Source organism: Populus euphratica, unplaced genomic scaffold, assembly GCF_000495115.2.
Source record: "Populus euphratica unplaced genomic scaffold, PopEup_1.0 scaffold65.1, whole genome shotgun sequence".
NCBI lineage: Eukaryota > Viridiplantae > Streptophyta > Magnoliopsida > Malpighiales > Salicaceae > Populus > Populus euphratica.
The window spans coordinates 592,724-606,591 of record NW_011499943.1 but is presented as its reverse complement, the minus strand read 5'-3'; the positions used below and the strand labels follow the sequence as shown (position 1 = coordinate 606,591).

General features: G+C 36.8%; 1 protein-coding gene across 3 annotated transcripts; it reads right to left on the bottom strand.

Moving 5' to 3' along the window:
* Positions 1-105: 105 nt before the first annotated feature.
* LOC105137250 (metallocarboxypeptidase A-like protein ARB_03789) lies at positions 106-3,977 on the bottom strand. 3 transcript variants are annotated; one of them, XM_011042942.1, is made up of 11 exons: positions 3,673-3,977; positions 3,536-3,593; positions 3,316-3,426; positions 2,977-3,114; positions 2,755-2,824; positions 2,622-2,677; positions 2,255-2,380; positions 1,989-2,128; positions 816-888; positions 653-727; positions 106-524 (listed from the first exon to the last, which is right to left on the bottom strand). In XM_011042942.1, the coding sequence occupies exons 1-11, from the start codon at positions 3,774-3,776 to the stop codon at positions 207-209; spliced, it is 1,269 nt and encodes a 422-aa protein (XP_011041244.1). In that variant the 5' UTR covers positions 3,777-3,977; the 3' UTR covers positions 106-206. The 3 variants fall into 3 exon arrangements, with proteins under 3 accessions (XP_011041244.1, XP_011041245.1, XP_011041246.1); XM_011042943.1 differs by having other exon boundaries at positions 3,517-3,593; positions 3,673-3,713; XM_011042944.1 differs by lacking the exons at positions 3,536-3,593; positions 3,673-3,977 and adding an exon at positions 3,205-3,222 and having other exon boundaries at positions 3,315-3,425.
* Positions 3,978-13,868: the final 9,891 nt, after the last annotated feature.

The following is a 13,868-nucleotide window of genomic DNA, read 5'->3' as shown; positions in this document are numbered from 1 at the left end:
TTTGTGTAAAGCTTATAATCCCATCAGATTCAAGTTCAATTGTGGCATTAGAGAGCAGATGATAGGCAATTCATTGAGAGAAACCAATATTAGATCATGGAAGAAAAAAAAAAAAGTTCTAGATGAAGCTTAATTACACTAATTTTAGATTATAGGAAATACTTAATACATCTTTTTCTAAACAATGTAGAGTACACAATACAATGTCAGACGGGTAAGGCTGAAACAATAGGTCTACTGGACTTGCTCCTTGCAATTCTAGAACAGAACATGAACAATAACAAAACTGATGATAATAAGAAAAGCCTAAAATACGTCCTTATCTCCTGCATCCCAACATCTAGCACCTCCATCTTTTTACCATATCTATTTCTCCTCTCCACCAAGTACCCGTCAAGATACTCATCAATCGATACAAACTTGTCCAAACTGGATGCCATCTCCTTTGAACTGTTTCCATCTAGCTGGTGCGGTCCCAGCTTAAAAATTGTGAAGAACGAAGAGGACCAGTCATTGAGAACTCCCTGTACACAAAAAGAAAATTTTGATAGTTAAGTTTAGATTCTTTCCATCACCAAACAGATGCTATTTTGGTTAAACATTGATGAAACATGAAACTAAAAAGAAAATAAAGAATAGCAATCCAACTTACATGGAAGGTAGTAAAATCAACAGGATTGAACATTTTAAAGCAGTCCTTTGATGAAGCTGTAGGATCTCCGTAAATCTGCCAGTTATAGCATGAAACAAAAGTTAAAGAGAGACTGGCTTTTAATTTTTAAGCATTCTATGGAAGGAGTTCATATTTCACAAACCTCAAAGGTGAAGGCCATAGGCACTTTTACAACTTCGTACATGAAATCTGTTGCTGTCCCATGTGCAAGATACCTATATTAAAGCATTAAACAAAAACATGTCGGATTTTTAAAATTGCAAAGCGGCATGAGACCATCTAATTTTTAGAATTGTAAGGCAAATCATATTTCCTTCAAGATGATAATATGTGGAACCAGGGCATAGAAATCCTTGGAACTATGCAAAAGGAATTTCATGCTAGCAAGAGCTGCATGGCAACTCCAAAGGCCTTGCAGGCCGTGAAGACACTAGGCTATAACAGCCGAAGTACCCGGATGTTTTAGACTGAAGTGACGTGAAACGTGTTGCTAATATTTTCATAGACCAGATAACCAAGGTCAAGCCTACAAAGAAGCCCAAACATGCCAAACATGCAGTTTGATCTGTCCACATCAAATTAAGCTGAAAATTTAATAGAAAAATTTAAAGGTCCAGGGTTAAAATTTCATTATCATTAATTAGAGGTTGGGAAGGTCTTCAAATAAGACCTAGAAGTTAAGACCTAGAAGTTACTGTTTGGGATTTATATTTTCATAGTTGATTTAGGATTCTTTTTCTTTCCTAATTAGATTAGAACTTTCATTATTTTTCCAGTTTTGTTGAGGACTTTTTACTAGCATATAATCATTTTTATTGAAGATTAATGAAACAAACCTTGAGTTTTCTCTACAATTTTCTCTACTGAGAACCCTAGCCCTTTTCTCTATAGTTTAGGCCCTTAAAACTTTAGGGATTGAGGAACCCTAGCTTTTATCCTTGCTATACACTGCGTCAAGAAGTCTAGAACAATACATATGAACCAGCTACAAATCAGAAGTTTGGACAATGCAGGCATGGCCATATTTACTAAAGCTACATGATGTCCCATCAGAAGGCCTAGAGGGATAAAAAATGGCCATATCACAAAGCCATTAGTATGTCCATGTGTCACTTGTATGCAATGCACTGTGATTAAGTGGTAAGGTCCGTATGACAGCATGCTTTGCAAAAATAGGAACTAATTGTATTGTAGGCTCATGGACACTCATCAGTAACCACTATTAAGACACTACACTTGCTGTTGTTTCTCTAGAAAAAATGGAAAGTCAGAGATTTTGAATGGACACAGGTTCTCAGTTTTAAGTAGCACAAACCCAACAGAGCCGCCTCCTGAACCAATCATACAACGCTTGTGGCAATGAACATTGTTCAGTTTACTAAGCAATGACCTCATCTGTTCTGATGGTTCACCATCAGGGGTTGTATTCCTGTGGTCATAAGGCATGAATAATGCCTGAAAAACAAAAACAGATAAGAAATCATGCAACCCTAAATGAAAAGGAAAAGAAGCACTTTATAACAAACCAAAGTAGGCAATGAAAGGGAATGAAAAGAAAAGATGTTTATTAGGACTGCTCACCTCCATTCCTGAATGCACATTAACCCATATGTGAGGATCGAATGTTAAGGCAAGTTTCCGCATTAATTGAGTTTCAGGCTCACTAAAAGGACCAGTTCCAGGATTTTCTTCATATGGATCATAGTCCTGTAATTGGAGAAGCACTAAATATGAGGCAAAGAAACCACATCACATAGGAGCACACTATTGAACTGAATTATGACAATCAAATCCTTCAGTTATAGAGACAAGGGAAGAACTTTACTGGTTATTCTAAAGGCCCATTTATAATCCAGTGTACAAAGATTTCAATTCACAATGATGTGCTCATGTTGTTGTTATGTAAAACAGTATCCAAATGGTATTAAATTTAATATGCAGAACACACCTTCTCCTTTTTGCCCCAATCAACACTCCAATTCCGGTTGAGATCAACTCCTCTACCTGCCAAAAAAATAAACTTAATCACTTCTATAACTCTCCAAACAGTCATATTAAACCTTAAAAATCAACAGCATTACCATTCCTCCTCTCACAAAGATCTCCTCCTTCAACAAGTTTCCGTCCATTCACATTTTCCATTGGCACCACCTGCCATGCCATTGAAAATTAGCATTCCGAAACATAAGCTTGTAGATAACAGTAATGAACATATATCTCTGGCTTCTAAGGTTGTAACTATCCTCAATAGAGACACGATTCAGCCATAAGGAAAATTAGTGGCTGCGACATATTTAAACTACCTTTATGACGAGCTTGTCTAGGATATTATTCAAAGTGGCAGCATCTACATCGGGTAGAAACTGTTCCTCACTTAAAATCGACAGGATCCGGAATGCAAGCTCTGTTGTAATTAGCTCCCTCCCATGTTGCCCGAAACTCTGGAAGACAAGGGAATCATCTGTCAACAAAACCAGCAATTACCAATCACACCAAAATACCAATCTTCAATAAACTAATCCGCTACACACCAAATCGAATTCCTTTAATCCAAAAAACCAAGAAATTCCTTAAATCATACTACTTGATGGGTTCTTCCAGCAATACATAAACAATTCGGGAAAAAAAAGGAGAAAACTTACAAGAAGAATCCGAAACTTCGTCCTGTCATCAGCTTCTTTTCTACTTCTGCAATAAGTAACTACACTAATCTCCGCTTTATAACCCCTGTTTCCTGTTTTAATTGTCTCGACCTATTAAATTAAAAAAAGAATAGCAACCCATCATCACAACCTTAAAAAAACATTAAAAGAACACAAAAAAAAAACACAAACATTTATTACCATAAAAAGAAAAACGTACGGTAAGTTTGTCTGGGTGACGGTGTACCAATGCCTTTATTTGCTCCAACAAATCAGCGCTGTAACAAAAACAATGAAAATAGAAATCAGGCACTATTTCATTCAACAGAAAGATAATCTCGATTTATTATTAATTACCTGGAGTGGTAGAGATCGCGATTGATGGGAGTGAAAGTGGAATTAGATTGAGCATTAACGAGTGAAAGAGAAGCGAAAATGAAGAATGGGAGGAGAGAAGCCATGAGTTGCAGAGAGACGAGTCTTTGTTTCCTCTTGATTTATGTGTTGCTTCGTGTTTCATTTCATTTCTCTTCTTGCTTGCAGGCCGCGAGAGAGGGGGAGATGACGATGATGATGGAGAGAGGGGTAAAGACAGGGCGTGTGAGACTTTTTGTCAGTGTCTAATCTAGATTTCCACGTTCAACGGCCGCATTCACACTATGTAAATGATGAATATGGTCCCTATTTTCTCAATTTTTCTTAGTTTGGTGCTTTATTATTTTTATTTTTATAATCTGATTCCCATAATCTGTTAATTGTATAAAAAATTGTTATTGAAGCTCTCGAAAAGGACTTCGAAGAGAGATTCGTTCATCAATTTGGGTTCGAATGTCATCTACGTTTAATTAATTTTACTTGTTGAGATAACTTAGGCTTTATCCTTGACGTAAATGTTTTAAGATAAAAATATATGACGTTTATTGTGATTATGAAGGCAATCACTTCTTCATGTCCATTTTAATTTTAAAAAGAAAAGCTTCATCATTAAATTAAATAAAAAAAATATTGAGATAAAAATATTTGATAGTATAATTTTACAGCAAATAATGACATGAATCTAGTTATAAAAGGTTCCCTGTGTTTATAATATTTTTTTATTTTAAAATATATCAAAATGATTTTTGTTAATTTTTTTTATACTAGTATATTAAAACTATTGAAAAACACTAAAAATATAAATTTGATATTTTTTAAAAATAAAATGCACTTTTAAAAACACTAATAAACCAGAAATTACTGCATTCTCAAATACAGTGCAGAGAGTAAATCAAACAAGAAATAGTAAAGGATTTAAATAAAATAAAAATGAAAGTATAGTACCTCAAGGCAGTATCACATTACCTTACTAATTAAAGGTCTCAGCCATGGTTTCTGTTTATGCTTTAAGATATTTTCAAAAGTGTTTTTGATTTGAAAAAAATATTAAATATTGTTTGGGAGTTGTGATATATATTATTTTTTAATGTGTTTTTCATTTTAAATTGCATCAAAATAATATTTATATTTTATATTTATACATTAAAATAAAAAAACACACATAAAAAAATTAATTTAAAGCTATTTTTTTTTTCCAAAAGCATGTTAGAATGTAATGTCAAATAAAGTCTAAATTGATGTTTTTTTTAATGCTCCATGATGGTGGTTTTGAAAGGATTATGTTAAAATTAAAAAATAAATTTTAAAAAATAAATTTTATTTTATTTTTAAACTAAAAACTATTTTAAAAATATTTTATACTATAATTCTAAATACCTTCTAAATATCAAAAAAGGTTGGGCTAATGGAATTTTAGGAGTGTTTGGAAATGCAATTGAATCGTGTTTCTGAATTTTTTTTTATTTTTAATTGTTTTAATATATTAATATCACAAATAAATTTTTAAAAATAAAAATAAAATTATTTTAATATATTTTTAAATATAATAAAAAAAACAAATTTCAACGCATTTTTAAACAGGCACCTCATGTTTCCCCTTTTACAGGAATCACAGGCCCATTTTGGTCCTTCCACGAATACACAAGAGGTCCTGCACTCCTGCTAGTTGGATTAAGAAATGAGTAACCGGATTAAGTGAAATTTAGTTGACTCCGTTAAGTTTATAGTGAATTACTTGATTTATCAAATCCAATCAGATGAACACTAAGAAATTTTTTTAAAATAAATTGTTTTAATAAAAAATATTAATTCAAGTTGATATAATGATTCATGGATTAATTTGATAACTCACGGGTTAATTCAATAACCCATTAAACCAAACTTTTTATTTCAATACTTCTCTGAAACCAAGGATCTATCAACCAGAAGGCTTAAGAACTTCAGCATGGGATTGAGAACAGAGACACTCTACTTGAGATGCTGTATTGAGCACTTTTCTGACTGCAACGGCCCGAGCTGGCGGTAACGAAGCAACCATATGTACAAAAGGGGCTGGTGCATCACCAAAAGATATGTGCTTGATGCCTTAGCAATATATGGCCAACCTTAAGGTCCAAGTAGCCTGCTCAGGAGTGAATTACCCCACTCGCGTTAGGTAGTTTCAGCTTTCCTGTGGAGGTGTAAAATGGCTATCTCTGTAGAATTGTGTGGATCACAAAGGCCTTCTCATGTGGTGAATTTGCTGAAACAAACGACACCACCCTTGTCAGAGAATTGCATGGGAAACATCTTCCGGGCAGCAGCTGCACAATATGTGGCAAAGTCCAGGCCTGAATTTCAAAAATCGATGCTGACTTTGTTGAACAGCTAAAAGGCGATGAATGCGATTCTGTGATGTCCAAGCCCCTCACAGGAAATAGCTTCATTTGGGTCCCCCAAGGATGGAGCAAACTACCTTGAGTCTTTCCAGTTGCTGTAAATTTGGTCACTATGATGCTGCTTTTGGGTGGGGTAAGCCTGCGTGGGTTAGCAGTTATGGCTTGGCAAGTTAAGTTTTCATGAACCTCGTCCTTTTAGTCGATACAAGGTTGTCTGATGGCATACAAGCTTGGGTGACCTTGGATGAACAAGCAATGGCTCTTTTGGAAGCCAATCCAGAAATACCGACAATTCAAAGAAATAGCTTTTGAGGGATTTAGTCTTTTTTTTACTTCAATCATATATAAAATACCGACACTTTGTTTTAATGGCTTTTTTAATATATTTTTGTTTGAAAAACAGTCCTTGCAGCTTTAGTTTTCGATTCTGCGAGTGTTTATTAACCCAAACATGATCTAATTTGTGGAATTGATGACTTAACTAAGGTTATTAAGTGAGATTTTATTTTTATTTTTATTATTATTTTTAGCAATTTTTTTAATATATTCTGTATTATTAAATTAATATGTTAAAAAAAAAGAAAGGAACGTTTACTGTAGCCCGAAAGACAAGTGCTTGCTAACATGGTCTCAACGAAATTTATAAGCCCAAAATTAAAAAAATGCATTGCGACCCCAATGCTCGTAAACTTGTGCTGGTGCTTGCACCAACAACTCACAATCTCTCTATTTACAGTGATTTCTGTTGAAACATCAACGTTACGCGATTTCTTTAATCTATACTTGCTGAAGCAACCCTGCCAACTTTAATGTAACGATTTGATTACTATCTCGAAATATAAAAAATATAAAGATGATTGAGAAATGTCGCGTATCAAACTCGAATAATTATTGTCATAAATTGGCTCATGATGCAGAAGTAATAATAATGCCAACAGAAGCCAGGAAAGCAGCAAAAAAGTGGTGGAGAAATTACAAGAGCCTTCTTCTACGAGTTTACATTTCAAAACCTGCGGTGATAGAGGACATAAGGGCCTTGAACACAGCTTAAGATGATTTATTTCTGAGCAATCATGTCGCGTATCAAATAGTAAGAATGCTAGCAACAACTGTGTCACTGCTTAGGAAAAATTGTTTGATAGCAACAACTGTGTCACTGCTTAGGAAAAATTGTTGCCAGCATCAGTGCTAGTAACTCAACTCTCATGTACACGGCACTGATTTATCGATGTCCAAAGGACTTGGATTCAAAGATGCAGATTTGAGGAGTGATGCGGAACAACAAACAAAAGAATTAAAGTCGGGAAAAGAAAGAAGCTTTTAGAGAAGAAGTTGAGAAGAGAAAGCAAAGAAGGAGAAGAAAGGGGATTGGAGATATGCAAAATCTGCAAATTTTCATTAATTATAAAAAAAACTAACTCTCACAATGACAAGAGAGCATATAAATAGTAAATTCTAAAACATCCCACTAATGAGCTCGGCCCAAACTGTTTAACATAAATAATAAGATAACAATGAACAGGCCCAAATAGGCTAAATAAATAAAATAACAATGCAATGGGCCCAAATGGGCTTAGTCTCCCAACCACAGCGTGACAGGCTGGGCCATCCTACGTCGTCTTCGTCTGGTGTCCCCATCAACTCTCCCGGGGTTAGAGAAACTCGACCTTGTCGAGTGTAGTACTGGCCGACTCTGATAGTATTCCCAAAAATCTGGATCAAGCTGCTGTAAAGTATCTCTAGTAATCCAAGTGCAATCTGAGTCAGGTCGACCCACCCAACGCACTAGAAACCGTTGAACCTCACCATTCCTGTTAAAAACAACTTGTTCATCCAGAATAGCATCAATATTATCCTTTTGTGCTGATGTCAAGGTGAAAGGGATAGAAGTTTCAATAGGATCATCAGAAGAGGAGTTAAGTGGTATCTCAAATGGATCATCTGGAATATGAAGTGGTTTGTGGTATGCAACTAGATCCTCAATATTAAATGTAGAGCTAATGCCAAAATCATGTGGTAAATCAAGAACATAAACGTTTGGACCTACCCGTTGTAGCACTTTGAAAGGTCCGGCACTACGTGCATGTAATTTTCGATTAGCTCCCGAAGGAAACCGCTCGGGTCTAATCCGTATCATAACATAATCTCCCACTTGAAATTCATTATGTCGTCTATGTAAATCAGCTTGAAGTTTATATTGCACATTACTTGCTTGAATCTGTTTAGTGATCTCAATATGCAAATCCTGAATTCTACGTGCAAAAGATTCGACTGACTCAGACACTCTAGCATGAAGGGACATGGGAAGAAGGTCTAAAGGTTTCCTAGGCTTGTAACCATGTACAACTTTGAAAGGACTCATGCCTATTGACCTATTGATAGAGCTATTATAGGCAAACTGGGCCGTAGGAAGAATCAAGTCCCAATTCCGATTATGATCACTTACTAGACACCTCAAAAGGTTGCCCAAACTCCTATTAACCACCTCAGTTTGACCATCAGTTTGGGGGTGGTAAGTAGTAGAAAACTTCAATTTGGTTCCCACCATATGCCAAAGGGTTTTCCAGAAATAACTTGTGAATCTAACATCCCTATCCGAAACTATGGTTTGGGGAAGACCATACAACTTGACAATCTCATCAAAATAGAGTTTTGCAACTTTGGAAGCATCTGTGGTTTTAGTACAAGGAATAAAATGGGCCATCTTAGAGAAGCGGTCGACAACCACAAAAATAGAATCATGTTTCTTTGTAGTACGTGGAAGCCCAAGCACAAAATCCATGCTCACATCTTGCCAAGGGCAAGTAGGAACGGGCAGTGGGGTGTAAAGACCAGTATTTTGTTTTTTATGTTTAGCTAGTTGGCAAGTTCGGCATTGACCTACCAATTTAGCGACATCTCTTTTCAAACTAGACCAAAAAAACTGGCGTTTCACTTCTTCGATGGTTTTATTCCTTCCAAAATGTCCTAAGAGACCTCCAGCATGAATCTCCCATATCAAAAAATCACGCACAGATGTTTTTTGGGATACAAAGCTTATTATCCCGAAATAAGTATCCATCTTGGAGGTGATAACCATTTAAAACACGATGATTCTCATCCTTCAATGTCAAGTATATTTCTCCAAATTCTGAGCAAGATTCATACTCCTCTTTAAGTCTCTCAAATCCTGTGATTTCAACACTCATTACAGATAACAGCGTTACCCGACGACTCAAAGCATCTGCAGCTTTATTCTCTATTCCAGATTTATGTTTCAAAATAAATGAGTATGCTTGCAAATATTCAACCCAATGACCATGCCTATGATTAAGCTTCTTTTGGGAGTTAAGATAGCGGAGGGCTTAATGGTCAGAGTAAAGAACAAATTCCTGTGGTAACAAGTAATGACGCCAATAACACAAGGCCTGAACCACCGCATAAAACTCTTTATCATAAGTTGAGTACTTTTGTTTGGCCTCATTAAGTTTCTCACTAAAATAGGCCACAGGGTGACGTTCTTGACTAAGTACTCCACCTATACCGACTCCCGAAGCATCACATTCTACTTCAAAGACTTTAGTAAAATCAGGTAGCCGCATTACTGGAGCCTCCGTCATTTTCTTCTTAACCTCCTCAAATGCCATATTAGCTCCTTTACTCCACCTAAACTCACCTTGTTTCAAACAATCTGTAATAGGCGACATGATGGTGCTAAATCCCTTAATAAAACAACGATAGAAAGTCGCAAGCCCATGAAAACTACGAACCTCATGAATAGTCTTAGGTTCAGGCCAATCTACTATCGCTTGGACTTTCTGGGGGTCAGCAGAGACTCCGTTCCGTGACATTATAAACCCTAAAAAGACCACTTGATCTGTAAAGAAGGAACACTTTTTGACATTTGCAAACAAACTTGCCTTTCTTAGAGTGGTACAAACTTGAATAAGATGATCAAAATGCTCTTTCTTGGTTTTGCTATAAATAAGAATATCATCAAAGTATACCACCAAGAATTTTCCCATAAATGGTCGAAGCACTTGTGTCATTACTCTCATAAAAGTGCTTGGTGCATTGGAAAAGCCAAAAGGCATGACTAACCATTCATATAAACCATCCTTAGTCTTAAATGCTGTTTTCCACTCATCTCCCGGACGGATCCTAATCTGATGATATCCACTCTTCAAGTCAATCTTAGAGAAGATCTGGGCTCCTACCATCATATCTAGCATGTCATCCAATCGAGGAATTGGAAAACGATACTTGATTGAAATCCTATTAATAGCTCGACTATCAACACACATTCTCCATGATCCATCTTTCTTGGGTGTTAACAGTGCAGGTACTGCACAAGGGCTCAAACTCTCTCGTATAAATCCCTTTTGTAACAACTCACATACTTGCCTTTGCAATTCAGCATGTTCACTCGGGTTCATCCTATAATGAGGCAAGTTTGGTAATGTAGCTCCAGGGACAAAATCTATGGCATATTGAACATCACGCATAGGGGGTAAAACATCAGGTAGTTCAGAAGGGAAAACATCTAAAAATTCTCTCAACACTTCTCTTACTTCTTCGGGTGGCTCCTCTAAAAAGTCTTCTACAATCTTCTTAGCCACTACAGCAAACACAACAGACTCTTTACAAATCTCCTTAGGACTTATTATGTTAAGCCCTCCATCTTTCACTTTATTCTTCTTCTGACCATTATCATTAGACCTCGGGGGTAATCCAATAAATTGGATTTTTTTACCTTGAAAAGTGAATGAACAAGAATTTGATCGTCCAAAGATTGTAACGTCCAAATCATATAACCAAGGCCTACCCAAAATGACGTGTCCTACATCCATGGGAATGACATCACACCAAATTTCATCATAATAGTAAAAAATCTTAATGGAAAAAAGACATCTCTCTTTGACCGCTATAGATGTATCATTAACCCAAGATACATTATAAGGTTTAGGATGTGGAACAGACTTTAAGCCTAAGCGGGATACACTACCCGAGGAAACTGCATTGATGCAACTACCACTGTCTATGATGATTTTACACCCTTTATCTCCATAGTTAATGTAAGTGTAAAAAATAGCAGTCCTTCTCCAATCCTCAGTTCCTTTAGGTTGTGTTAAAGCACATCTAACCACACCTAACCTAGTAGTCTTGATTTGAGTGGATATAGACCTAACACATCCTAGCAAGTTAGACTCATTATCATCATCATTTAGATCTTGAAAATCATCGGGATTGGGTTCATATACCTTATCATCACAATTACCTTCTTCATTCATACCCTCTTGCTCCTTGATGAACAAAGCCTTATTAGGGCAGCTAGAGGAGATATGACCAAAACCCTGACACTTAAAACACTGAATTCTTGAAGTTTTAGGTGCTTCATGAAAAATACCTTTACCCTTATCTTCTCTAGGTATCTAGGAAATCAAAGGATTGGGTTTACGAGGTGGGGCACGTAATATGGAGTGATTACTACTAGGTTGAGATCTAGAAGGGGTATTACGAGTGTCCTGCCGTCTTGTCCACTGACTTTTTGTGACCAAGTCATAATTTTGTACTAGGGTATAAGCTTCATCAAGGGTGGAAACACCCTTAAACACAATCTCTCTTTTAAGGTCATCGTTCAAGCCTTTTCGAAATCTACTTAGGGTCATCACTTCATCCTCCCTAACTGCACATCTCATCCTATACTCATCAAATTGTGCCACATATTCATTAGTAGACCTGCCTCCTTGCCTCAAGTTATTCCATTGGTCCAAAAGATTTCCTCTATAAGAGCGGGGCAAGTACTTTTCTTCTAGCTTAGTCTTCATTTCAACCCAATCAGTAATAGGGGGTTGACCTCTCCTAATCAAAGACTCTTCTACACTTTCCCAATAGAGCTGAGCGGTTCCACTAAGTTTCATCTTTGCAAATCTTACCCTTTTATTCTCAGATAGATTATACCAGCCAAAGAATTGATCCATGTCACGGATCCATCTATCAAAAATCCACGGGTCAAGTTGACCCTCAAAAGTTGGGGCTTCTACCTTGATATGCCTCATGACTCACTCATCAGGGTCATCATAATCATGATGGCCCTGATTGCGATTGTATTGACGGTTCCTAGGATGAACTAGTCTTTGACGGTAATCATTGGAACGCTCACTATCATGAGGGTCATTAAAGTCATTGTGACCTTGTTGTTGATTATGATGGCGGTTCCTATGAGGAACTGGTCTTTGAGGATTCCTATGGTTGTCACTAGAATGCTCGCTCTCACTAGACTGTCTTATTTGAAAAGTTTCTATGGACTCCATCCTCCCAGAAAGGTTGTTCATTTGATTGGACATGTTGCTCATTTCTGTTCGCATAAGTTGTAATTGTTCTTGAATATCTCTAAGAACATTACTAGAATTCGGGTCCATGGTAGCTATGACCTCTAGATTGTGTACTAGACGACCACTACGTAATTGCATGCAAAAACTAATCTTGAGATTGAGATCACCAAATAACTCTTGCAAGTAAAACATAAAATAAAAATATAGCTAAATAATAATAATACTAATAATAATTTTTTTTTTAAATTTTTTTTTTATTTTTTATTTTTTATCTTGGAGACTAAGTAATAACAAATTAAACCAGGAAAATATGCAAGTAAATAATGTCAGTCCTCTAAATGCACACAAGTGATCCAAACACAATGTTTAGTTTCCCACTAATTTAACCAAGCTCCACAATTAATTAAGAGGATCAGATCTTCGATGCTAAATAGGCTCCAAATTAAGGTAATTGAACGTAGAAGCGAGCTATGTAATTTGGTTATGGGCAAGCACAAAATATAATATTAATGCTAAATACTAGTTAACAAGTGTAAAAACATACCAGGAATGATGATTTTCAATGGATAAAATTTCTGACCGTATGATATGGTAGTGAAGGATTACGTGGCAACTGACATGGCAAGGTATGCTGATGAGGCCGATGATATGGCGACGTGCTGGCATGGCACGGTCTGATGACGTGGCAGGAGCTGCTGACGTGGCTAGGTTAATTATTTCTCCCTAACACTCCTTCTACTGCTTTGTCGAGTTTCCTTCGTTATTCTTGCCGGCGGCGCGACGTGATTGTTGAAGGTGAAGATAGTTGTAACTTATTGAGAGTGGTGGTTGTCGTCGGTCGGTCCTGCTGCTCTGCTTGTGGCTGACGGTTGAAGGCGACGACACGGGGAAACGGTGGCAGATGGAGATCTGTTGATGCCACGGAGAGGACAACACTGGTTAAGGTGCTGCCACCGACAAGGATTTACTACTGTTAGCGTAGGCGACCTGTTGTGGCAGTGGCGGCGCTGTTGATCTCAGTAGTTGTAGGTGGTGTCGCTGCTGGACGGGGCCTGTTGATTCGGTGTCGTTGTTGAAGGTGCTGCTGGTGGAGGCGTGGCTGATGGCGCTGATGGGTTGTAACGCTAATTTGGAACTGAAAACATGGAGCTGCTGTTAACCCGAAACAATGTTGGCTGTGATGGATTATGTGGGTAGCGGCGTCCGATTTGATGATGGAGACGATGAACAGTGATTTTGAACACTGAATAGTGAACAATGAACAGTAGGGTTTTGAACAAGGAACGTTTTTTTTTTTTTTTTTTTTTCCAGATCAAACCGAATTTAGGGTTTAATATAAAAGTTATAGACCGTTTAATTGTAAGAACAATTAAAAGCCTTGCTCTGATACCAAATTTGATGCGGAACAACAAACAAAAGAATTAAAGTGGGGAAAAGAAAGAAGCTTTTAGAGGAGAAGTTGAGAAGAGAAAGCAAAGAAGAAGAA